Source organism: Natator depressus, chromosome 11 (genome assembly GCF_965152275.1).
Source record: "Natator depressus isolate rNatDep1 chromosome 11, rNatDep2.hap1, whole genome shotgun sequence".
NCBI lineage: Eukaryota > Metazoa > Chordata > Testudines > Cheloniidae > Natator > Natator depressus.
In genome coordinates this window covers 32847680-32872045 of record NC_134244.1, presented here as the reverse complement: position 1 = coordinate 32872045, position 24366 = coordinate 32847680, and the positions used below count along the sequence as shown (strand labels likewise).

Sequence of the window (24366 nt, the reverse complement as noted above, 5' to 3'; positions counted from 1 at the left end):
AAGAATTAAGAGATTTAAAGAGGATTCCAAAGGCCTGTGTTCCTGTGTGGACTAAAACCTCCTGACCCCAGGCACTGAAGAATGACATACAGGTGGATCACTCAGGGTAATGTGAGCACCAGAAGGAAAGGCTCTATGTACACATACACACTTACTCAGCACACATGTATAATTACATGTTTATATTACACTGAGCACAGTATGAATGTATGTTCATTAAAGATAACATGCAATATTTTTCATCACTATTTTTTAACTCCTTGGTCCTTTTGTAAAACAGGGATTGATTTGGCTCTCTATATTTGTTTTCAGGAGTATCCAACAATTGGACAACTAACGGACAAGCTTGTGCAAAATAACGTTTTATTAATTTTTGCTGTAACAAAGGAACAAGTTTACTTATATGAGGTGAGGTAACTAAAATTTGTAACTCTCCAGTGTTTTGCTTTAATGTTCCTTTTGATAATGTTTATATATGAGCCCTTTCATTTTCAGTTTAAACCGATTTTTACCGAAAATTTCCCGGGTTTTACAAAAAGTATTATTCAGTTTATTTCCAATTTTCACCCTACTTTTGTATCATTCAAATATATAAAAAATAACTTGGTTTTTCAGGAAAATACAATACATTGCATGAGATATGTATTATGATAATACTTTAGTCTGTGTGTATATGCAAAGCCGCCTGTATTAGTCTAGAAGATACACACAATAAATAGGCACGCATGCAAGCTCTGAATTGTGTGCGCATCTGAACACTGATGAATCTCATGCCACCATGTCCACATTTCAAGCTGTTAGCAGATAATGGTTTAAAGATTTAACTAAAATGGGAAGAAAATGAAAATCTGTATCAAAATACATTTCAGAACATGAGGAACTATTCAAAAGTTTTAAAAAAAATAGGAGAAAAGGATGAAGTTGAGTGTATGCACTGCAAATGGTGTGGCCCAATTATTAAATGTAAATATTAATTGTCTAATAGTTCTAAGTCTACAACAGTAAACTTTTTATTCAAATGAAAATTTTATTTGGGGATTAGAGATATATTTTTTCTTAAACTCTGAGGTGGCATTGTGTTTTGAGTTCTGCAGCAAATCACATTGATGAACAGAATTCAAATCATTAATCTACAGAATACTTTTTTCCTCTGTCTTTCCATCCACTTAAATAAACCCTGATATTTACCCAGAAAAATTAATAGATTTTTGCACTGATTTTTACCTGATTTTGTTGTTGTTGTTTGTTTGTTGTCTGATAAATTCCCAGGAAAAATTAAATAAAATAAAAATTGAAAATGAAGGGCCCTATTTATACAGTACCACTTGAGAAGACTAGCATTGAGGATTCAACCCTGCAAGGTGCATATTTAATTAAAAATATAACTAGAAAATTAGATACCTGATTTAAAACATCTAAAAACTCAGTTACTTTGAAAGCACCTCACTCATCATGTATTGATTTTATGGTTCTTTATGTAATTGTAAATTGGGTTTTATGTTGAATCACACTGTGAATAACTACTTTTTGAGTCATAGTAGATAAGGATGTTCAACCCTGAAGCTTATCTAAATTGCTCAGCATAATCACTAGCATTAGACAGTTATATCTTAAGGTGCTGGGTACTAATACTTGAGGCTGTTTTTTCTCCTGTGAGACAGGGACACCCCTTGAAACAAAATGTCCTCATGAACTTTTGTTCATCTCTCAGAAAATGTGTTTTCACCTGATCTGAGAGTTTGCTTCCTGCTCTTCAGTCTAAAACTTCTTTTCAGTGAGATAAGTTGGAAGGTAGCAGGAAATATAAAGTACAAAATGACAAAATAGAAGGGAGAATTTCTCCCCTCCCCCTCACATCTAACTGCCTGTATGCACTGAAGGGAGAAAAAACACTTAGCATTGTTTGAAGTGAAGAATACAAGTCTCAGTTACATGAAGACTCTTTTGTTTAAAAAGTCATTGCATGGCAAATGAGAGGAGATCAGTCATTTTATTGCAAATGGAACTGGGGCAAGGAGGGGAAAAGATACTTTGCACTACCGTTGTGCATCTGTTCAGGGTTTGGCCAGAGGTAGTTCCATCCCTCAGCAAAACTAAAGCAGCCATAACTTGTGTTTGGCATGCACATCCAGGTACCCCCAGTTTGTCCCCTAGACTGGATCTACTTGGGGATTCTCCTATAGCTGGGGAATTTCCCAGTGACCAGTACCAGCAGAACCAGTGTATGGAGTGATAGGACAGCCCTGGAGTGGGCCCACAACACTTAAAGTTCCTGTTTAAAATGATGAGTAAAAATAAGTAGAAGATGGGAGAGAAAAAAAGCCTATCTGTTTCCCATCTGCAGTAAAACCACAGAAAAGTAATCTGACAGTTCTGTGCTTGATAAGCCCCTTCCCCTCCATTATGAGTTATTTGTGTCACTGTGGAGCATGGGCGGTGGGTAGAGCCCCACTTTGGGGAGGCTAGCCCCTGGCTCAACCCTTCTGCCCGCACCCCGCCCCCCCGGAATCCCGAGACCCCCTGCACTCCCCGCCCATGGCCAGAGGAGCCCCGGGCCAGCCAGAACCCTGAGCACCCCCCCTCCAACCCGCCTAGAGGAGCCCTGAGATCCCCTGCACAAACACCCCATAGCCAGAGGAGCCCTGGGCCATGCAGAGCCCTGAGCCACCCCCACCCCACCCCCACACACACACTGTCCAGAGGAGCCTTCAAATGCTCTTCTCTTCTCTCTTCGGGAAGAGGAACCTGAGCTTTTGATATGCACCATGCAGGTTCCAGGTGACTGAGGAGGTAGTATGTCTTACTCAGCTTCCAGGGTTCATCAATAATCTCTCTGGACTCCAGAGAGATTATTGATGAACCCAGGAAGCTGAGTAGCACATACCGCCTCCTCAGCTACCCAGAACTTGCATGCGGCATAATAACAAGCAAAAATTTTCCCCATCAAACCCACAACCAGGGTCCAGCAGCAGTGGCTACGCTAGGAGAGGCTGAGCCCTGGCCTATTATACCCGCCGCCCATGCTGTAGAGGGGACATGGTAAAAATCTTCTAAACTTTAAATGGCTAAGGAGCCTATGTTGCATTGAAAGTCAGTGGGATTCAGGCTCGTTAAACACTTTTGAAAATTGTACCCATGCCCTTATAACACTGGATCTGGAGGATCCATAGAGAAGACAGGCTGTAGTCTCACCTATCCCAGATTACACATGAAGACCTAACCATCCGTGCAGTCCCTGGTTTCAGCCTCCCTGGCAACATGTCTCTCTGATGAGCCATGCTATTGTTGGCCTTTTTCCCTGTGTCCTCTATCCAACTCTGCCTGAACTGGGGTAGAAGTGAAGTCACAGCACAGGTGGGTTAAGGAGAGAGTTAGAAGTGTAGTGTCTTTGGGGATTTTTACAGGGAGTTCTTCCTGCACATAAGGGGCCTTTTCCTCTTTTCTGTTTCACTCTGAGCTGTGCAGTGGGTAGGCACAGAGCCCTCACTAAGAGAACTGTCAGTATCTATCTTATTTTATCATGTATATTTTTGCCCAGACGGGCTGTTGTGAAGAAATCTGTAGTGTCTAAAAATAAATCCTAGATCAGAATTCAGTGTTTGCAGTCTTATAATCTTGATTTATATTGTCATATTATGCTTTCTTTATAATCATAAGCATGGGAGAATCAGACTTCTAGGTCAATATTCTGAGTTTGATTGACACAGATGGGAAATGTGACAATACAGTCCCATCGTTTTAGATATGCCCTTTGATGTTTGTGAAAGCCAGCAGTAAAAGTTTGATATTTTTATTTTGTTTATTATTTTGTATTTGCTTTGACTAACTGTCCATCTAACCCGCAGGTTAGTGAGGCTATGTGCAAGGAAAAGTAACAGCAGATACTCAGTTAAGTGACAGAATGCCACATGCAAAAGATGAAAGTGGTAGATAGAATATGTTTAAAAGAATTGCTACATTCTATACAAGACAGAAAATGGTGTGACTTTATTTTTGTGACAAAGTAGAGAACAAAAAGTAATAGATGGATTAACAATGGCTCACATTTTTTGTTAATTGTAAATCTTAGTATAGAGTTCCCAGAGAACAAAGCATGCCACTTGATAACTTTGATAATGGTATAAAACTGACACAGAGATACTGAAACAGAAAACCTTTGATAAGAACGGTGTTGGCCAGTGCAGACCATGACCACTGGAAAATTCCAAAGGAAACCTTCATGCACTCAGTGAGGGATGCATCTTTTCGGTGCAATAAGACAGTAGATTAAAGAGGAGCTGGATAGCTCCAAATTTAGGTGTAGGACCTAATCCAAGGGCCAATTAAAGTCAGTGGAAAGATTACATTGGCCATAGGATCAGGCCCCTAGCCAGCAAACCTTAGGTAATGATAGAATTTTAATACCTGCTCTGTGGATGCCAAAAATATTTAGCTAGTTATACCCTTTGATTATGTAGCTATTTGTTGCAGTGTGATTATACTTGAGTGACTTCTACTAGTTCCTTATCTGTTGCATTCAGAGTGCACTATTTCCACTGAGCATGGTGATTGGACTTACCTTAAAAATGTGTATTTTGATTTTTATTTATTTATTTATTTTTTTGCTTTAATATCTTTTTCTGCAGCCAGAACCTGGGGCTTACTCCTCAGGTGCACCAGAGCAGTCCTTAGTGCACTAAAGCAATGGGAGCAAAATTTGCTTCCACTTTCCCCCTTAACCATGGGTGTAGTCAGAGGCCAATTCAGCAGGCTGCATACCTGAGCTAGCTTTAACCCAGCTATCCCACACAGGTGTCTGCATGGGCTAGCCATCCAGGGTCAGGGTTCCAGACAGGCTTGAGAAGTCTGCACTGAAATCCATGCTGCTGCAGTCTCACTCCAATACCCGAGATAGCTAGATTAAAGCTAGCATAGGTGTGTCTACATGAGCTGCAGTCACACCCTGTGACTGCAGCATAGAGACACCCCCTTACAGGTATCATGGAGAAAGAATAGCAAGGTTTAGATAGCTGCGACGTGAGGACCTAGAGAGACGTCCGAATCAAAGATGACACCCAGGACAGACAGGATGGCAGTGTCACCCAGAGTGACCAAGAAAGGATGCAACCAAGAGGGACTGAGGGGAACATTTAAAGCCCTGTTTTAGCCATGTTGAACTTGAGCTGATGGCTAGACACCCAGGAGGGTGATGTTAGAGAGACAGGCCAAGATTTTAGTTTGGACAGAAGGAGACAGGTCTGGAGTGGCGAGAGAGAGAGAGATCTGTGAGTCCTCAGCATAGAGATGGTAGTTGAACTTGTGTTTGCAGATGGGATTACCCAGAAATGAGGTATAGAAGGAGAAGATAAGGGGACCAAGGACAGAGCCCTGTGAAATTCCCACAGAAACGTGGTGTGCGCGCGGGGGGGAAAGAAGGAAGATCCTCCAAAGGATGTGAAGTAGGAGCAATTAGAAGGGTAGTAGGGGAATAAGAAGAGGACAGAGTGCCAGAAGACAAGGGAGGACAGGGACTTGCTTAAGGACTTGATCCTGGTCCACTGAAGTCCATTGGAATTTTATCATTGATTTCCCTGGGAGCAGGATCAAGCTGCAAGTGTGCATTTTGGCTCCAATTCAGGAAAGCACTTAAGCATGTTCTTAACTTTAAGCAAGTGCTTACACCCCACTGAAGTCAATGAGACTTTAAAATGCATAACCTCATAGTCTTTCCACAAGTGGTGTATTATCTATTGTTGACAAAGGATGAACTGAAATCCAAGAGTCAAGAAACTAACCATGATTTTTTTCATGAGATCATTTTTTATATGAGTTGTGCAAGGGAAACGTTCCATTGTTGTATGGAAGGAGCGGGCACGGGGGGAGGAAACTAAAGAAGGAATCTGAACTATTTTGAGGAAAATGGATGATTTTGGTTCCAGAAACAAGAGTAGGCTAAGGAATGGAAGTCTATTGTGCTTATACAGTCAGAGCTAAGGATTTCTCATTGAACAAAGAGCTCATTATTTAATAAGATACAATAGCAGATGCAGCTGAACCCAAATCATCACTCAGTATATGTAGATGTACTCATCCATAACACCAACAATACCTGTGTGCACTGCTCTGGGCCACTTTATGTAATGACAACACTTAAATCCACCTGTGAAAGATCAGTTTTCGGCACATCTGGAAATAGGATCAGCCAACCAGTGCTGCCAAGAAACAGGGCACTTCTGACTTCAGTTGGGAGCCTAGTTTCAGAATGTGAAGGACCCCTATGCTCAAAGGTTCATGTCTTTAGTCAAACATTTTGGTGGCACCTTTACAGACAGTAAAAAGAAAAGGAGTACTTGTGGCACCTTAGAGACTAACAAATTTATTTGAGCATAAGCTTTCGTGAGCTACAGCTCACTTCATCGGATGCATTCAGTGGAAAAACTGCATGCATCTGATGAAGTGAGCTGTAGCTCACAAAAGCTTATGCTCAAATAAATTTGTTAGTCTCTAAGGTGCCACAAGTACTCCTTTTCTTTTTGCGAATACAGACTAACACGGCTGCTATTCTGAAACCTTTACAGACAGCGCCTTACTCAGGCAAAACTTCAGTTGAAACCACTATAATTAAGCCTAATGGAGCTTTCCCTAAATTACATTAGCTTTGCAGGATCAGGCCCAGAAACTTGCAACTGTATTTTATTGTACCAAAAAACATAATTGAACTTGACAGATGATAATTCAGTTTCTAAGGAGGGCAAACACTACACTAGAATTTATCTAGAAGCTCCTTAAATAGTTTGGATAGATAGCATTAGTCTAAAATAAATGTAGTAGTCAAATAATTAAATGTACCTTTATATTTCTAGCTATTTATAATCCCCCTTTAGTTTAGCATGGCATATGTCAGTCATTTATTCATTTAATATTCCAAATCCACTTCAGATCCAATGTAGGCTCAGACCTACCTCCCACATAAGGGTGTATATTGTTATCTAAAACATGTATTTTATGTCACCAAATACAGGATGTATGTGCTTATAATATTGCATTCTTGCCATGAATATGGCCAGACATGTCAGTTCCCCTAATTTTAAAATAGCAGTTGTCATGTTGCATGGCAGAATCAAAACTAAAACAGCAAAGTATTACATGACCACAGATGCTTTTAAAGTAGCATTGAACTAGTGGATTTAAATTAAACATTTGCCAAGATTGCTCAAAAGGTAAAACCTGAGGGGCATGGGTGCATGAGGGGGAAGGAAGTTGTTGACAAATGAGGCATGTCAGTTTAAAATAGTTTATAAAAAAGAAAAGTTCAGGAAAACAAACAAAAAAGTCCTTCCTCTGGAATATATTCACGTATGGCTGACCAAATAATATATCATTATTCTTAGCTGAAAGCTGTTTATAACAGAGTAAGAAATTTATTTCTTTTTAAAAGCTGTTGATTTGAAAAATATTTTTATGAGTATTGTGATGACAGTGAAAGTTTGACAGACTATGTGTATCACATTTAGGGTAGGGGAATCCACTGGTGTTTTAAGTTTTCATGTTTCAGAGTAGCAGCCGTGTTAGTCTGTATTCGCAGAAAGAAAAGGAGTACTAGTGGCACCTTAGAGACTAACCAGTTTATTTGAGCATAAGCTTTTCATGAGCTCACTTCATCGGATGCATTCAGTGGAAAACAGTGGGGAGATTTATATACACACAGAACATGAAAAAATGGGTGTTATCATACACACTGTAAGGAGAGGTTGCAGAGTAGGAAATAGTTTTACTTTGTGTAATGACACATCCACTCCCAGTCTCTATTCAAGCCTAATATTAGAACAAAAAGACTTCAAAAACAGACTCCAACAAGAGACTGCTGAATTGGAATTAATTTGCAAACTGGATACAATTAACTTAGGCTTGAATAGAGACTGGGAGTGGATGTGTCATTACACAAAGTAAAACTATTTCCCCATGTTTATTTCCCCCCCCACCCCCCCCCCCCACTGCTCCTCGGATGTTCTTGTTAACTGCTGGAAATGGCCCATCTTGATTATCACTACAAAAGGTTTTCTCCCTCCCTCCCACCTCCCTTCCCCCCCCCCCTCCTGCTGGTAAAAGCTCATCTTAAGTGATCACTCTCCTTACAGTGTGTATGATAACACCCCTTTTTTCATGCTGTGTGTGTATATACATCTCCTCACTGTATTTTCCACTGAATGCATCCAATGAAGTGAGCTGTAGCTCACGAAAGCTTATGCTCAAATAAATTGGTTAGTCTCTAAGGTGCCACTAGTACTCCTTTTCTTTTTAAGTTTTCAAGAAACTGCTAATTTTGTCTAAAGCTTTGGGTTTCTTGGAATCTTTTTGGAGGTTTGCAAAACAGTTTTTCCTTAATTGAAATAATTTATTTTCAAGGAAAATTATGTTAAAAATCATTCTAATTAAAGCTGAGGAAAAAACAACAAAACTGTCTTTCTAACTAAATGGAATCTTCTGTCATGCAAACAAAAATATTCTTGTGAAGCAATTCTGCTGCTGCTGCTAGACAAAGAGAATACAGTTTAAAAATGAGCTGCTCAAAACTCTCATTTCAGCATAGCCAAATGGCACTAGAAGCTCTCAAGGATTAAGATCTGTTCAAAAAATATCACCTGGGTCTTCTAAATTTGGCATAGTACTCTTCCACCCTAGATCATGTCACAAGTTCTGCTCTCATTTACACTGGTGCAAATCATGTGTAACTCCACTGACCTCAGTGGAGCAATTTCAAATTAACTCCACTGAGAATGAGTGACAGCAGATATATCTGTAGATATATTTTCAAATATATCTGTAGATAAAATAAATCAACTTTTTAGTAAATGCATGCTAAAAAGTTGGAAGGTCTATTTGTGTCACACTAGCACTAAAAAGACAACCTGCCGTAACTGGTTAACAGTATTAGCCATGCGATCCAAAGCAATCACACCACACTCAAATGCTCAAATAAATTTGTTAGTCTCTAAGGTGCCACAAGTCCTCCTTTTCTTTTTGCGGATACAGACTAACACGGCTGCTACTCTGAAACACTACACTGGTAAATCAGCTCAGAAACTTTATATGGAAAAACATTAAAATATATGCTCAAAGATGGAAACTTTCTTTAAAATCAGTCCATAGTCTGCACCTGTGCCTTCCATGGAACTCACACTGTCATCCATGGCATTTTTGTGCACAGAGGAACGGTAGACTGTGGCCCTAAGCCTAGTGTGCTCCTACTGTTTGTTTTGCATGCCCCAGATAAAAGGCAGTGATATTTTAGATTCCAAACTCTCTAATTCTCATTTATAACCAGCCTGCATAATGCCCATGTTTACAAAATGCACAGTTCTATATTCTAAGAACAATCTTTCAAAGACAGAATGCTATAATTCACAGGAGTCGGGCATGCCAAATCACCTGTTGTAACATAAAATGTGTTTAATCCTGCTGATTTACAATAGCACTTTAGTAATGTAATGAATGGTAGGTATTTCATACATAATATTTAAAGTAATCATAATACTGATGGAAGTGCAAAGTATAAAAGGGATGTAAGGGAATCAAAGTGTACATCTTCATTGATTTTTTGAATGTTTTTAATGTTTAAAAAATCAGCATTAGAACAGCAGCTTTCTTCTGCAGAATTTATCATGTTACCAATTTTCATAGAATCATAGAATATCAGGGTTGGAAGGGACCCCAGGAGGTCATCTAGTCCAACCCCCTGCTCAAAGCAGGACCAATCCCCAAATAAATCATCCCAGCCAGGGCTTTGTCAAGCCTGACCTTAAAAGCTTCTAAGGAAGGAGATTCTACCACCTCCCTAGGTAACGCATTCCAGTGTTTCACCACCCTCCTAGTGAAAAAGTTTTTCCTAATATCCAACCTAAACCTCCCCCACTGCAACTTGAGACCATTACTCCTTGTCCTGTCATCTGCTACCACTGAGAATAGTCTAGAACCATCCTCTTTGGAACCACCTCTCAGGTAGTTGAAAGCAGCTATCAAATCCCCCCTCATTCTTCTCTTCTGCAGACTAATCAATCCCAATTCCCTCAGCCTCTCCTCATAAGTCATGTGTTCCAGACCCCTAATCATTTTTGTTGCCCTTCGCTGGACTCTCTCCAATTTATCCACATCCTTCTTGTAGTGTGGGGCCCAAAACTGGACACAGTACTCCAGATGAGGCCTCACCAATGTCGAATAGAGGGGAACGATCACGTCCCTCGATCTGCTGGCAATGCCCCTACTTATACATCCCAAAATGCCATTGGCCTTCTTGGCAACAAGGGCACACTGTTGACTCATATCCAGCTTCTCGTCCACTGTAACCCCTAGGTCCTTTTCCGCAGAACTGCTGCCTAGCCATTCGGTCCCTAATCTGTAGCTGTGCATTGGGTTCTTCCGTCCTAAGTGCGGGACCCTGCACTTATCCTTATTGAACCTCATCAGGTTTCTTTTGGCCCAATCCTCCAATTTGTCTAGGTCCCTCTGTATCCTATCTCTGCCCTCCAACGTATCTACCACTCCTCCCAGTTTAGTATCATCCGCAAATTTGCTGAGAGTGCAATCCACATCATCCTCCAGATCATTTATGAAGATATTGAACAAAACCGGCCCCAGGACTGACCCCTGGGGCACTCCAGTTGACGCCGGCTGCCAACTAGACATGGAGCCATTGATCACTACCCATTGAGCCCGACAATCTAGCCAACTTTCTACCCACCTTATAGTACATTCATCCAGCCCATACTTCTTTAACTTGCTGGCAAGAATACTGTGGGAGACCGTGTCAAAAGCTTTGCTAAAGTCAAGAAACAATACATCCACTGCTTTCCCTTCATCCACAGAATCAGTAATCTCATCATAGAAGGCGATTAGATTAGTCAGGCATGACCTTCCCTTGGTGAATCCATGCTGACTGTTCCTGATCACTTTCCTCTCGTGTAAGTGCTTCAGGATTGATTCCTTGAGGACCTGCTCCATGATTTTTCCGGGGACTGAGGTGAGGCTGACTGGCCTGTAGTTCCCAGGATCCTCCTTCTTCCCTTTTTTAAAGATGGGCACTACATTAGCCTTTTTTCAGTCATCCGGGACCTCCCCCGATCGCCATGAGTTTTCAAAGATAATGGCCAATGGCTCTGCAATCACATCCGCCAATTCCTTTAGCACTCTCAGATGCAACTCGTCCGGCCCCATGGACTTGTGCACGTCCAGCTTTTCTAAATAGTCCCTAACCACCTCTTTCTCCACAGAGGGCTGGCCATCTACTCCCCATGTTGCGATGCCCAGCGCAGCAGTCTGGGAGCTGTCCTTGTTAGTGAAGACAGAGGCAAAAAAAGCATTGAGCACATTAGCTTTTTCCACATCCTCTGTCACTAGGTTGCCTCCCTCATTCAGTAAGGGGCCCACACTTTCCTTGGCTTTCTTCTTGTTGCCAACATACCTGAAGAAACCCTTCTTGTTACTCTTGACATCTCTTGCTAGCTGCAGCTCCAGGTGCGATTTGGCCCTCCTGATTTCATTCCTACATGCCCAAGCAATAATTTTCTCTTTTAACTGCCCTTTTCATTATCTCCCAGGAGTCCCATTGACTTCAATAAGCATTGGTTCAAGCCCTAAATGCACTGTAGTAACCACCAGATGAGATTAATATTAGCCACTAGTTCTAACAACTAGCTGTGAGTGTCATGCTACAATGACAGCACTGAAGTGAGACTGGACATTAAATGACCACAATTTTCTTAACACAAACCCAGCATGTAATCAGGGCACTAGGCAGACAATTCTTCCTGAATTATAACTAACCATTGATTAACGTGTGGTATTTCTATTCCAGTCATAAAATAGCAGCAAATAGTTCAGAGCCTATGTTCCAGGCTCGCCAATCTCATTCTTATTGAGGCCTTATGTCCCCTTCATCGCTGAGCCCTTGTGCACAGTCCACTATATGCTAGTTAACATGTACCAGCCTCAGAAAAGTACAGTTTCTTAAACAAATGTATATCGGGCCGATGGGAACAACATTACAATAGTAGTAAGAGTAGCAGAATCAGGCTCTGATTATTTTTATTAAAAACAAATAGAACTGTTGAGAGGATATTTTCATTTTAATTGGAGAACACTACAGGGTGAGATTTTCAAAAACTCGTAAGTGACTTGTGCTCCTCCATTGACTTTCAACAGGACTTGTGCTCACTTAGGTGCTTTTGAAAATCCTACTTATAATTCTTTAGCTTGGTAGTTATGGGTTTGGGGGGTGAGGGAGGTTGCCAGCAAGATGGACCATACCACCTATTACGAATTTATGCTTTCAAATGATTGTTAACAGCTCAAGCCTATATTTTATACTTGCTCTTTACAGAATTATGCCAAACTTATTCCTGGAGCTACTGTTGGACAACTTCAGAAAGATTCTGGAAATATTCTCCAATTGATCATTGATGCATATAAGGTATGTTTATAACATACTTCTCCTTTTGCATGTCTGCTATTCTCAGATATTAAATTGTGATTTGGTGAAAACAAATCCCATTGTTTACAATAAGCACATCAGTTGTGCACAGATGCCCAGCATTACAGAAACTTTCTGTCGGTCCTGAAAAAAAGAACACGCACGTTCAAATGTTTGAGCATATACATCACACTGTTTTGCAGTGATATTGGAAAACAATGCACTAAGAATGCTATTCTCTGCTTTAGCTATGTGATGGTGCCGCTGTGAGGTTGTTCTAATGTTTTTAAAGGAGGGAATATAGGCACAAAAAAAAAATTGAATGTGTTTAAGATTATGTGGGGAAATACAAATAGGGACATAAACCTGATGCTGCCTTTCTCATACTGAGAAAGAGGGGCGATCAGCGGGTTATCTCAAGTGCCTATACACAAATGCATGAAGCCTGGGAAACAAGCAGGAAGAACTGGAAGTCCTGGCAAAGTCAAGGAATTATGATGTGATTGGAATAACAGAGATGTGGTGGGATAACTCACATGACTGGAGTACTGTCATGGATGGATATAAGCTGTTCAGGAAGGACAGGCAGGGCAGAAAAGGTGGGGGAGTTGCACTGTATGTAAGAGAGCAGTATGACTGCTCAGAGCTCAAGTATGAAACTGCAGAAAAACCTGAGAGTCTCTGGATTAAGTTTAGAAGTGTGAGCAACAAGGGTGATGTCGTGGTGGGAGGCCAGTATAGACCACCGGACCGGGGGGATGAGGTGGACGAGGCTTTCTTCCGGCAACTCGCAGAAGTTACTAGATCGCACGCCCTGGTTCTCATGGGAGACTTCAATCACCCTGATATCTGCTGGGAGAGCAATACAGCGGTGCACAGACAATCCAGGAAGTTTTTGGAAAATGTAGGGGACAATTTCCTGGTGCAAGTGCTGGAGGAACCAACTAGGGGCAGAGCTCTTCTTGACCTGCTGCTCACAAACCAGGAAGAATTAGTAGGGGAAGCAAAAGTGGATGGGAACCTGGAAGGCAGTGATCGTGAGATGGTCAAGTTCAGGATCCTGACACAAGGAAGAAAGGAAAGCAGCAGAATACGGACCCTGGACTTCAGAAAAGCAGACTTTGACTCCCTCAGGGAGCTGATGGGCAAGATCCCCTGGGAGAATAACATGAGCGGGAAAGGAGTCCAGGAGAGCTGGCTGTATTTTAAAGAATCCTTATTGAGGGTACAGGGACAAACCATCCCGATCTGTAGAAAGAATAGTAAATATGGCAGGCGACCGGCTTGGCTTAACAGTGAAATCCTTGCTGATCTTAAATACAAAAAAGAAGCTTACAAGAAGTGGAAGATTGGACAAATGACCAGGGATGAATATAAAAATATTGCTCAGGCATGCAGGAGTGAAATCAGGAAGACCAAATCACACCTTGCAGCTAGCAAGAGATGTTAAGAGTAACAAGAAGGGTTTCTTCAGGTATGTTAGCAACAAGAAGAAAGTCAAGGAAAGTGTGGGCCCCTTACTGAATGAGGGAGGCAACCTAGTGACAGAGGATGTGGAAAAAGCTAATGTGCTCAATGCTTTTTTTGCCTCTGTCTTCACGAACAAGGTCAGCTCCCAGACTACTGCACTGGGCAGCACAGCATGAGGAGGAGGTGACCAGCCCTCTGTGGAGAAAGAAGTGGTTCGGGACTATTTAGAAAAGCTGGACGTGCACAAGTCCATGGGGCCGGATGCACTGCATCTGAGAGTGCTAAAGGAGTTGGCGGATGTGATTGCAGAGCCATTGGCCATTATCTTTGAAAACTCATGGCGATCGGGGGAGGTCCCGGATGACTGAAAAAAGGCTAATGTAGTGCCCATCTTTAAAAAAGGGAAGAAGGAGGATCCTGGGAACTACAGGCCAGTCAGCCTCACCTCAGTCCCTGGAAAAATCATGGAGCAGGTCCTCAAGGAATCAATTCTGAAGCACTTAGAGGAGAGGAAAGTGATCAGGAACCATCAGCATGGATTCACCAAGGGCAAGTCATGCCTGACTAATCTAATTGCCTTCTATGACGAGATAACTGGCTCTGTGGATGAAGGGAAAGCAGTGGACGTGGTATTCCTTGACTTTAGCAAAGCTTTTGACACGGTCTCCCACAGTATTCTTGCCAGCAAGTTAAAGAAGTATGGGCTGGATGAATGGACTATAAGGTGGATAGAAAGCTGGCTACATTGTCAGGCTTAACGGGTAGTGATCAATGGCTCCAAGTCTAGTTGGCAGCTGGTATCAAGTGGAGTGCCCCAAGGGTCAGTCCTGGGGCCGGTTTTGTTCAATATCTTCATAAATGATCTGGAAGATGGTGTGGATTGCACCCTCAGTAAGTTTGCAGATGACACTAAACTGGGAGGAGAGGTAGATACGCTGAGGGGTAGGGATAGGATACAGAGGGACCTAGACAAATTGGAGGATTGGGCCAAAAGAAATCTGATGAAGTTCAACAAGGACAAGTGCAGAGTCCTGCACTTAGGACGGAAGAATCCAATGCACTGCTACACACTAGGGACCGAATGGCTCGGCAGCAGTTCTGCAGAAAAGTACCTAGGGGTTACAGTGGATGAGAAGCTGGATGTGAGTCAACAGTGTGCCCTTGTTGCCAAGAAGGCCAATGGCATTTTGGGATGTTTAAGTAGGGGCATTGCCAGCAGATCAAGGGACGTGATTGTTCCCCTCTATTTGACACTGGTGAGGCCTCATCTGAAGTACTGTGTCCAGTTTTGGGCCCCCCACTACAAGAAGGATGTGGAAAAATTGGAAAGAATCCAGCGGAGGGCAACAAAAATGATTAGGGGACTGGAACACATGACTTATGAGGAGAGGCTGAGGGAACTGGGGATGTTTAGTCTACGGAAGAGAAGAATGAGGGGGGATTTGATAGCTGCTTTCAACTACCTGAAAGGGGGTTCCAAAGAGGATGGCTCTAGACTGTTCTCAGTGGTAGCAGATGACAGGACAAGGAGTAATGGTCTCAAGTTGCAGTGGGGGAGGTTTAGGTTGGATATTAGGAAAAACTTTTTCACTAGGAGGGTGGTGAAACACTGGAATGCGTTACCTAGGGAGGTGGTGGAATCTCCTTCCTTAGAAGTTTTTAAGGTCAGGCTTGACAAAGCCCTGGCTGGGATGATTTAATTGGGGATCGGTCCTGCTTTGAGCAGGGGGTTGGACTAGATGACCTCCTGAGGGTCCCTTCCAACCCTGATATTCTATGATTCTATGATTCAGAGCCTTATTTATAAAATAGATCCTGGCTGCCTTGCTCTGGGAAGTCAGGGGAATCTCTCTGGGTACATTTATAGTAATATATTGAGGGTGTTAGTCCCTGTTTTGTTTTGTTTTTCTTTACTTCGCTTTTCTTTATTACAAGCATGTACTTTAACAATTACTACCTTTAAAAAAAAACCCTCTTTGTAATTATCATTTCCTGTGCTTTTTTATTCTCGCATCCTTTATTTGTATCATATCTCTAATATGTTCTACAAAATTATTTTGATTTGCAGGACAAAGAAAAAAGTAGCACAAATTATGAAATCTTTTATAATTAATTGTAATAGCTTTTTATACTATGAGTTTCTAATAAACACCAACAGATTTTCTGTAATGTAAAAAAATAAATATGACAATGCATTTTAAAATCAATCAATCAATCAAGGACTACTATTGTAACAGACCTGCAGTGAAATCCTGGCCCCATTGAGGTCAATGGTAAAACTTCCAGTGGAGCCAGGATTTCACCTCTGGAGTTTAATTTAGGACTAAGGGTAAATGCCTTCTGTTAGGATTAATTGAGGATGGAATTTTAGGGCATAGATACTGTTACCCCACCTTTAATGGATGAAACGCCACTTTTACTTACTATCTGCAAGGGAAGTGAAGCTGGAAAATGGATCCTGGCCGCTCCCACATTGCTCAGCACTCCACAAAGAGTGGGTAGTTTGAAAAGTATAGGGTTCCTCTGATCAGGGCAGAGAGTGAGTGGACTGCCAATGAGAGCCTCCTATAGATACCTATGGTGCCATATATTAATCAAGGCCTCCTGGCTGAGAGACTTTCAGAATTTATTCGTGCCCATTTTATTAATGTTAAAGGTTAATTATTCCATTAGTTTGAAACTCTTTTAAGCACAAAAAGCAAGTTAACACAAACACTAAGAAAATCATCCTCCCCACCTCCTTGAGGATAATATTTATTTTGCAGAATATTTTTCATAAAAATGAAGTGATGCCTCACTGAATGAAACACCATTTCCTTATATTTGGTGGGAGCCTAGAAAAGCTGAAATTGTGGTGGGAATAAAGGTGGACTTGTTAAAAATCACACGACTGGGACTTAGAAATTCTAGGTTCTAGTTCCAGCTCTGCCACACTCCTGTGTCACCTTGCAGTGCCTCTCTCTGCCTCAGTTTCCCCATCTGTAAAATAGAAATAATAATAATTACCTACCTCAGAAGGATGGTGTTAGGTTCAATCTGTGAATTTTTCTAAAATGCTTTGTTCTTTATATGAAATGCACTATAGAAACTCAAGTTATTAATATCACTCAGATATATTGGCCTCTAAAATCTTCAGTGGGAGTAAGCAAATTAGGAAACTATGAGCTGTCAAAATATTTGTTGTATAATGTTCTCATGTTCCCCCCCTCCTGCCGCTCCAGTGTGATTCATAGTCTCCAGTAAGCATGTCGCTACTTGCTTTGACAAAGGTTAAATTCTGTATTAGCTTTGTGTCTTCAAAGCACTCGTTCAAGTTGCATAATATCTGAAATCAAGCCTGTTGATCCCCAAGTTATTCCAGCATTCTTAAAAATACAAAGAATTCTGTTCTCTCCAGCACTCACGTCCCTTTTGGCTTACAGAGTAAGAAAGATTGAAGGAATAATATTTTAAACAGATCAGGGACCAGTTTTGATCAGGGGGAGCTACTGGCAAAGGCTCAAGTTTGTAACACTGCTGATGCCTGTTTCATTCAGGAATTCTTTTGAGTTAAAAGTGCTTCTGCAGGAACGTTTTAATGCTCACTGTACTTGGGAGCCAGATTCTGATCCCAGTTATGCCCATGTAACCCACTAGATGTGAGTCTTCTCTTAAAGTCATGGAGGTGAATACAGGGTGGAGTTTGACCCCAGATTTCCATTCATTTTCAGCTGAAGGTGATACATATTTTTAATTTAAAAAAACATTTCACAAATAGAAAATGGAGACATGGTGATAAAGATCTATCCCATCATCTGACCAAAAGGATAATGGGCTAATGCACAGCAGCATTTAATTTGTACTTACAATTACAATTTCACTTTTAAATAATTTTGCCGTGCTGCACCTCAGTTTCAGCCCTGGACCTCCAATCTAGCTGATGGAGTGAGGAGTTGAAAATCAGCCTATTGTGTGGTACATCTTATAAAGTCTGCATTGCCAACTCTCCTTATTTTAGCATCATTCTCATGGTAGCTGAGACTTTTGTTAGAGCCCCAGCTGCTGGAATCTGTTACTGTCTGAGAATCTTTGGTTTTGGGGGAGGGGGGGGTTGTTTGTTTGTTTTTGTTTTGTTTTTAAGGAATTTTCTTGCCTTCATGGCTGCAGAGTAAAGCTTGACCATGTGACCCTAAACATCCCCACACCAGATGGCAAATCAAAAGAACACAAAATTTATTATTTTTAATCTCATGATTTTTAAGCAAATCTCATGATTTTCCAGGGCTGGACTCATAATTTTTGAATGCTTGGAGTTGGCAATAATATAACTTGCACTAAGGGTTACCGTAAATCCCTGTCCCCTCCCTATATGTGCACACAAGACCTTGCTGGCAGCAGAAACTATATAGTTCCACTGCCTGGAGAGGGCAGAATTTGGGGATGCCACACACGGATTGCACAGACCCTGCCAGCTGAATTAGAGCCCTCTAAGGAGGTTCCTTTGTGCTTCCAAACAGAGAAGGCTGGGGAACAGCAGAGCGAGAGGATGTGCCAATCTTCCTGCTTCAGAGGGAGATGCAGGCAGCACAGAGGCTACTTCAGCCTGGGGCTGGAGTAGCAGCGAGGAGGGAGAGATTGCATCCCATGCAGTTCCCCAACTTGATCCTCACTGCACAGCCTTGTTGCTCAAACTGTGTGCTGTAGAGTGGATTTGGAGCTAAAGGAATATATTAAACATCTTGCTTAACAAATGTGCTGCTATCCTTTATCTTATTAAAAAATACCTCAGTGAGGTTTTTCAGATGGAAAGATATAATTAAAATGAGGTAGATAAACAGACAATGTAGAGAATCCAAAGCTTATACAAATGAGACAGTTATGCAAATTTATACGTATTCCACTTGAAGTTTCAGCTAATGCCCATTGCACCTAGTCCTGCAAACCTGTACTCAAGTGAGTGGTCCCATTCATTAGGATGACTCACCTGACAGTTTCCAGGGAATTTAAGAAAAAGTGGACATTTTCAAAAGCATCTAAGGAACTTAGGAACACAAATCCCATTGGAAGTCAGTGGGGCTTGTGCTCCTAAATCCCTTAAGCGCTTTTGAAAATTTCCCATCAAACGGATTATGTATCTGAGGTTTAGTCTGATGCACGCTATTGATTGAATTAGAAATCCCATTAAAGTCCACAGGAGTCCATCTTGCCACCGTCTTCAGTGATATTTGGATTAAGTCTCAGTATATTGTCAAAAGTGTAATACAAAAACATTTAAGAATGAAAACCAGAAAGCAGAGTTTGAGGGAGCGCAGGGAGCAGCATGAAGTCTCTCTCTTCCTAAAGCAACAGTAGCATAATTTCTGGCATTACTGAATCCATTTTGAAATCCAAGCAAAAGCTCATAAACTGAAAGAGTTTCCACCTGGGGAACAGACGAAAACAGGAAGAAGAAGAAACTTAGATTTACACAAGGGAGTGAGCCAGAGCCAAAGGATTAGGGCTGGCTCTGGTACTGGAAAGATAGGGCCAAATCCTGGAGTCTTTTCTCTGGCTATTCTCAGACAAAACTGGGTGTCGTGCCTGAGCAAAGACTGCAAGGTTACATGCTAAATAAGGAAAGCTACAGTGTTAGCAAAGTGATCATATAAATTCCTCAATAAGGCTAGGGCTAAATTAAAACCTACAGAAGGGAGCAAAATACTTAGAAATGAAAGAAGACTTATTAGAGCATTAAGTACATTCCCCTACAAGTGCAGGATATGGTCGTTCTGGTATCAGATATTCAGCTGATATGGCAGTTGACTTTAGCCTAAAGGCCAATACTTTGTTCATTTTCCATTTTTCTTGTAAGAAAGAAGTATGTAAATAAAGTATCAAAATCCGGAATTCTTTACTGCACAGATACGGTTGAGTTTTTCCAATATACGTCACAAAGACGTGGAGCATTAGCAACCATTGCATCCATCGTGTTCCTTTTCTTTCAGGAGCTGCGATCTGAAGTGGAGCTGGAGGTGTTAGGAGACACAGAAGGACTCAATCTCTCTTTCACGGCAATCTGTAACAATGGTACTATTTTTCCGCGCCAGAGGAAATGTTCCCATATAAAAGTGGGAGACACAGTAAGTAGATAACAGATTCTCAAATGACGTTCATTCCTGTAAAACTGAGAGAGATTTTTAGAACACCAAGGCAGAAATCTTGCTTCCTTTATTTAATAAATCTCTTCCAAACAAATTGAGAGTTATTAGGCAATACCTAATAAATTCTTTTTCTTGGCTGTGCATTATATTTCCAGAGTATTCTTTGCATTTAGTTTGCTGCAGCCATGAATGGTTAATATATTTTCTTTTCCAGGTCTCTTTCAACATGACAATAAGCCTACCTTCCTGTGAGAAAAGGCGGAGGCAGATTGTAATAAAGCCTGTCGGCCTGAGTGATGCCCTGGAAATTGATATTCAGCTGGAATGCAGCTGTAACTGTCAGAAAGAGGCTGAGATGAACAGTTCCAAATGCAGCAAAGGAAAGGGCTCTTTTGAGTGTGGAGTGTGTGCCTGCAACCCTGGCTACGTGGGTCCTTATTGTGAATGTAATGAAAACTCCCTGAGCACAAATTCCTGTAAAAGGTCTCCAGAGCAGAGCTCCTGCAGCGGGAGAGGTGACTGTTACTGCGGGCAGTGTATTTGCCATTTCTCTGTGTACGGAAATATTTATGGGCCATACTGCGAATGTGACAATTTCTCCTGTGTGAGATTTAAAGGATTGCAATGTGGAGGTATGTCCCCCTTAAACTATTTTTAAAATCTATAACCTTTTATGTAGATGTAACTCTCATTATAGGAGTATTCCCAGATGTGAGCTAATTTCATGGTTTTGACATTTGTTTTCATTCCACGTCAGCATGAAATCAGGACCTTTCAAAAATTTCTGCAAAAAAATGAGAGAGAGAGAGAGAGAGAGAGAGAGAGAGAGAGAGATCCCTTCCCACCCCAGAATACCCCATAGCCTAGTGGTTATGGCACTCACCTGGCATGTGGGAGTCCCAGCTCATGGGTCTTCCATATGCCAGGTGAGTGCCCTAATTGTGATGCTATAGCAGCAGTGTCTCAATCTTTCCTGTTGGAGCTCTTCCATTTTCTACAAATAAATAATTAAATATTAATTGGACCAGAGAGAATGAGGGACTGTACCCCAGTGGTTAGGACAAGTTCCTGTGTCTCCCACATCCCAGGTGAGTGCCTTAACCGCCAGGCTATTGTCAACTCCAGAGTGCGTGTGTCTCATTTTGTCATTTCCAGATCTGTCCCCAAAACTGTAACATTTCTCTTTTTGATAATTATCCAAGTATGCCCTCCTGTATTTAATCCCTTTCAGCCTGATTCAGATCTCACACTGGTTTTATACCAGTAATGCCAATGATATAAGTGGAATTGCTCTTGATTTACACCAGTGTCAGTGAAGTAAGAATCAGGCCCTTTATATTTCTTTTCTTCTTCTGGACTGAATTCTATCTGCTACTGTGTTGTAATCCAGAACAAGTCCATTAAAAACAATGGGAATAGAGTTAAACTGGCATCTCTCTGGAGTAGCACAGTAGTGAATCAGATAGGTTGGAGTTATCCCAGTGTCAATGAAAAGACAGTCTGGAGGATCGAGTCTTATCTCCCACCCACATATATCAGGAGTGACTCCATTAAAGTGAATAGAGTTGCACTAGTTTAAGTGAGGTGCGAATCAGGCCCTTTATGTTTAACTATACATTGAAAAGGGTGGGGTTTTTTAAATATGAGAGGTGCTGGTAGTAATGAAAATGTGCATTCTGAAATAGAATGCTTGTAATGATTTCTTCTGTCACTTTTAAATGAAAACACTAACCTGGCAGGATAACCATTACTTTTCTAGGTAATGGTGATTGTGACTGTGGTGAATGTGTATGCCACAGGGGATGGACTGGTGAATATTGTAACTGCACAACTGACCTTAACTCCTGTGTTTCTGAGGATGGAATACTGTGTAGTGGAAGAGGTGAATGCATTTGTGGAACATGTGTTTGCACAAATCCCGGGGCCTCGGGTAGCACATGTGAAAGATGCCCTACATGTGGTGATCCTTGTAGTTCCAAACGGTAAGGTACTGTTTTTACCATGTTTGTATTTTCTGCTTCATTCAGACGTGTACAGTATATTAATAGCTCTGGGGTGCTATTCCCACCACAGTTTTCTTGGGTGTTGGTCCTAGAACCTAAGGGCTTCTCTGCTTCTTCTGTGCAATCTAATCATAATGCAGAAACCAAACATTTCTCAGCATTGATCCACTAGATCTCAAAATGAACTTTAGGAAAAATACTTCCCCTAGTTTCAGCTGGCACAGAGCACCATGTCACATTTCCACTTCTGCCACTTGGTTGTACAAAGAAGCCCCACGATGAATTCAGCTGAGCAATACTGACATCTGTTCATGGAACAGAACAACAACACCGCAGCATAACCAATATCACAGAAAGGAAAACAGACAGGGAAGGAACATATAATAAAGTTTACAACATGACTGTTAATTTATTTATGTCTATGGATTCATTAGGCTAAGTTCTGCTCTCAGAAGCTACACCAGCTTTACACATATATAGCAACTCAAATACCAAATTCAGCTAAATGCCGCATGGATTAAGCAGGTCCAGCTGCTACAGGTGTGTCTGGATGAAGTTCAGTGGAGATAAAAGCAGTGGTGTAAGTTATGCATCAGGTATAAGCCAACCCGAGACTGATTGTAAGTGGCAAAGAGGCACTGATTTCGCCTTCATTGAGATATGTAAAAGATATTGCATGTGAGGGTATATCAGTAAAAGCATCTAAAAAGAAGGTAAGAAAAGCAGAGCCTCTAAACACACACATTCATATGCCTGCGCTATCGCCAAATCTTCCAAGGATAAATTCAGCCTTGATTTAAGTAGACATAACTGCCCAATTAGGCAAGGTGCTTGAATTGCTCCCCATAGAATACCGTAGTGGTGCGAAGTACATGTGCACGTTCATGGAGTGCTGAATCAGTGCAAGTTACATTAAAGTATCGCTACTCTGCTACTTACATTGGTTTATACCTGAGGCCTGCTTCTTCTCCCACAATGTCTTTACCCCTTTGGAATTCCATTGCCTTATTCTCAATATAGCATTGTAAATGAGAAAGGAACCGGTTCCATGATGTGTAACTTATACCACCATGGCTCTGTACAACTAGTGGATCAGGTCCCAAAAGGGCAATACAGTTTGCTCAAGACTCGCATGCATCGGCTAGGTGCATAATATTTTGAGTAAACATAGCCCTTGAGTATAAGTACGTTATGCAGTAAATATATCGATCTGTTTATACTCTAATTCAGCAGACTAATAGGAGTATATAGTTATCTGATGGGCATTTAGTTGGTATATTAAAAATATATTCCACATCATCCATTTGTCAGAACTTTTTCATCTCTCCTCTTTCTCTGTCGCTGCCATGACAGCTGAAACATATGGCTGGAAAAGCCAAGAGAGAGAAGATGTGGAAGACATGGCTAAGTTAAGAGACGAGGTCAGAGGGGACTGAGACATGGTTAGGTAGCTGAGAAAGTGAGGGCAGTAGTTTGAGAAACATGGCAAATATGACCAAAACACCAACAACACTGAATGTATCTACATTTGATAGGGATTATCCCCTTACCCACTCATGTAGCCTATTCACTGCTTCACTTGTGCGTGATAAGGTCACCACCATCCCATGAAAAGAATCACAGAACTCTCAGCATTATTCTCATGGAGGTATGTAATTCAATGCAACAATTGTGATGGCCAGTTTCTTTTTAGATAGTTAGTCCTACAGAGTGGTTCTTCTCAGAGTCTCAGGCTCTGAATCCAGTCAATGCTTTAAACCTAGAATTGTTCCAATATACTTTGCAACAACAATTTTCTAATGTGAACTTCATTTATGTATTTTCTTTATTCCGCTAGCAGACTCTAGACCCACTCCAGGTCCCATTGAATCACTGGGAGACTTTCTATTGACTTCAACAGGAGTTGGATCAGACCCCGAGTTTGTTTTTAAATATTCCAGTCATTGTACAAGTAAATAAAATAAATAAGATATTTTGAAGTTACTTTTGCCAATAACTTGCATCAGCTTAATTAGTATCTATGTTAGTAGCTCCTGAGACAAGTGAATCATATTTGAGAGACATCTGTTAAGATACCTAAACATGTTTTTAGTCACTTGGTAAATATAACACGTTACTTAAGAGATTTTTAAACATAGGGAGATTTATATTAGGTTCCCAGCCTCCTCACATATTAGTCCACTTGGTAGACATTCTTCTGACAAGTATTTAGTGAAGGCTTAATTCAGAACCTTTATCTTTAAAAATGAATGCTATGTATGAGTAACCCCATTTCTTTAGCAGACATACATGAATAATGTTGCCTGGGGTTCTGTCTGGTAACTAACAA

General features: G+C 41.2%; 1 protein-coding gene across 1 annotated transcript in view; it reads left to right on the top strand.

Moving 5' to 3' along the window:
- The window catches only part of ITGB6 (integrin subunit beta 6), a 48238-nt gene that overhangs the window by 8548 nt on the left and 15324 nt on the right, over positions 1–24366 (top strand). The window contains exons 8-12 of the mRNA XM_074966826.1: positions 313–408; positions 12356–12445; positions 19879–20013; positions 20249–20666; positions 21794–22016. Of these exons, the coding sequence (XP_074822927.1) occupies positions 313–408; positions 12356–12445; positions 19879–20013; positions 20249–20666; positions 21794–22016 (962 nt within the window). The remainder of the gene's footprint in view (positions 1–312; positions 409–12355; positions 12446–19878; positions 20014–20248; positions 20667–21793; positions 22017–24366) is intronic.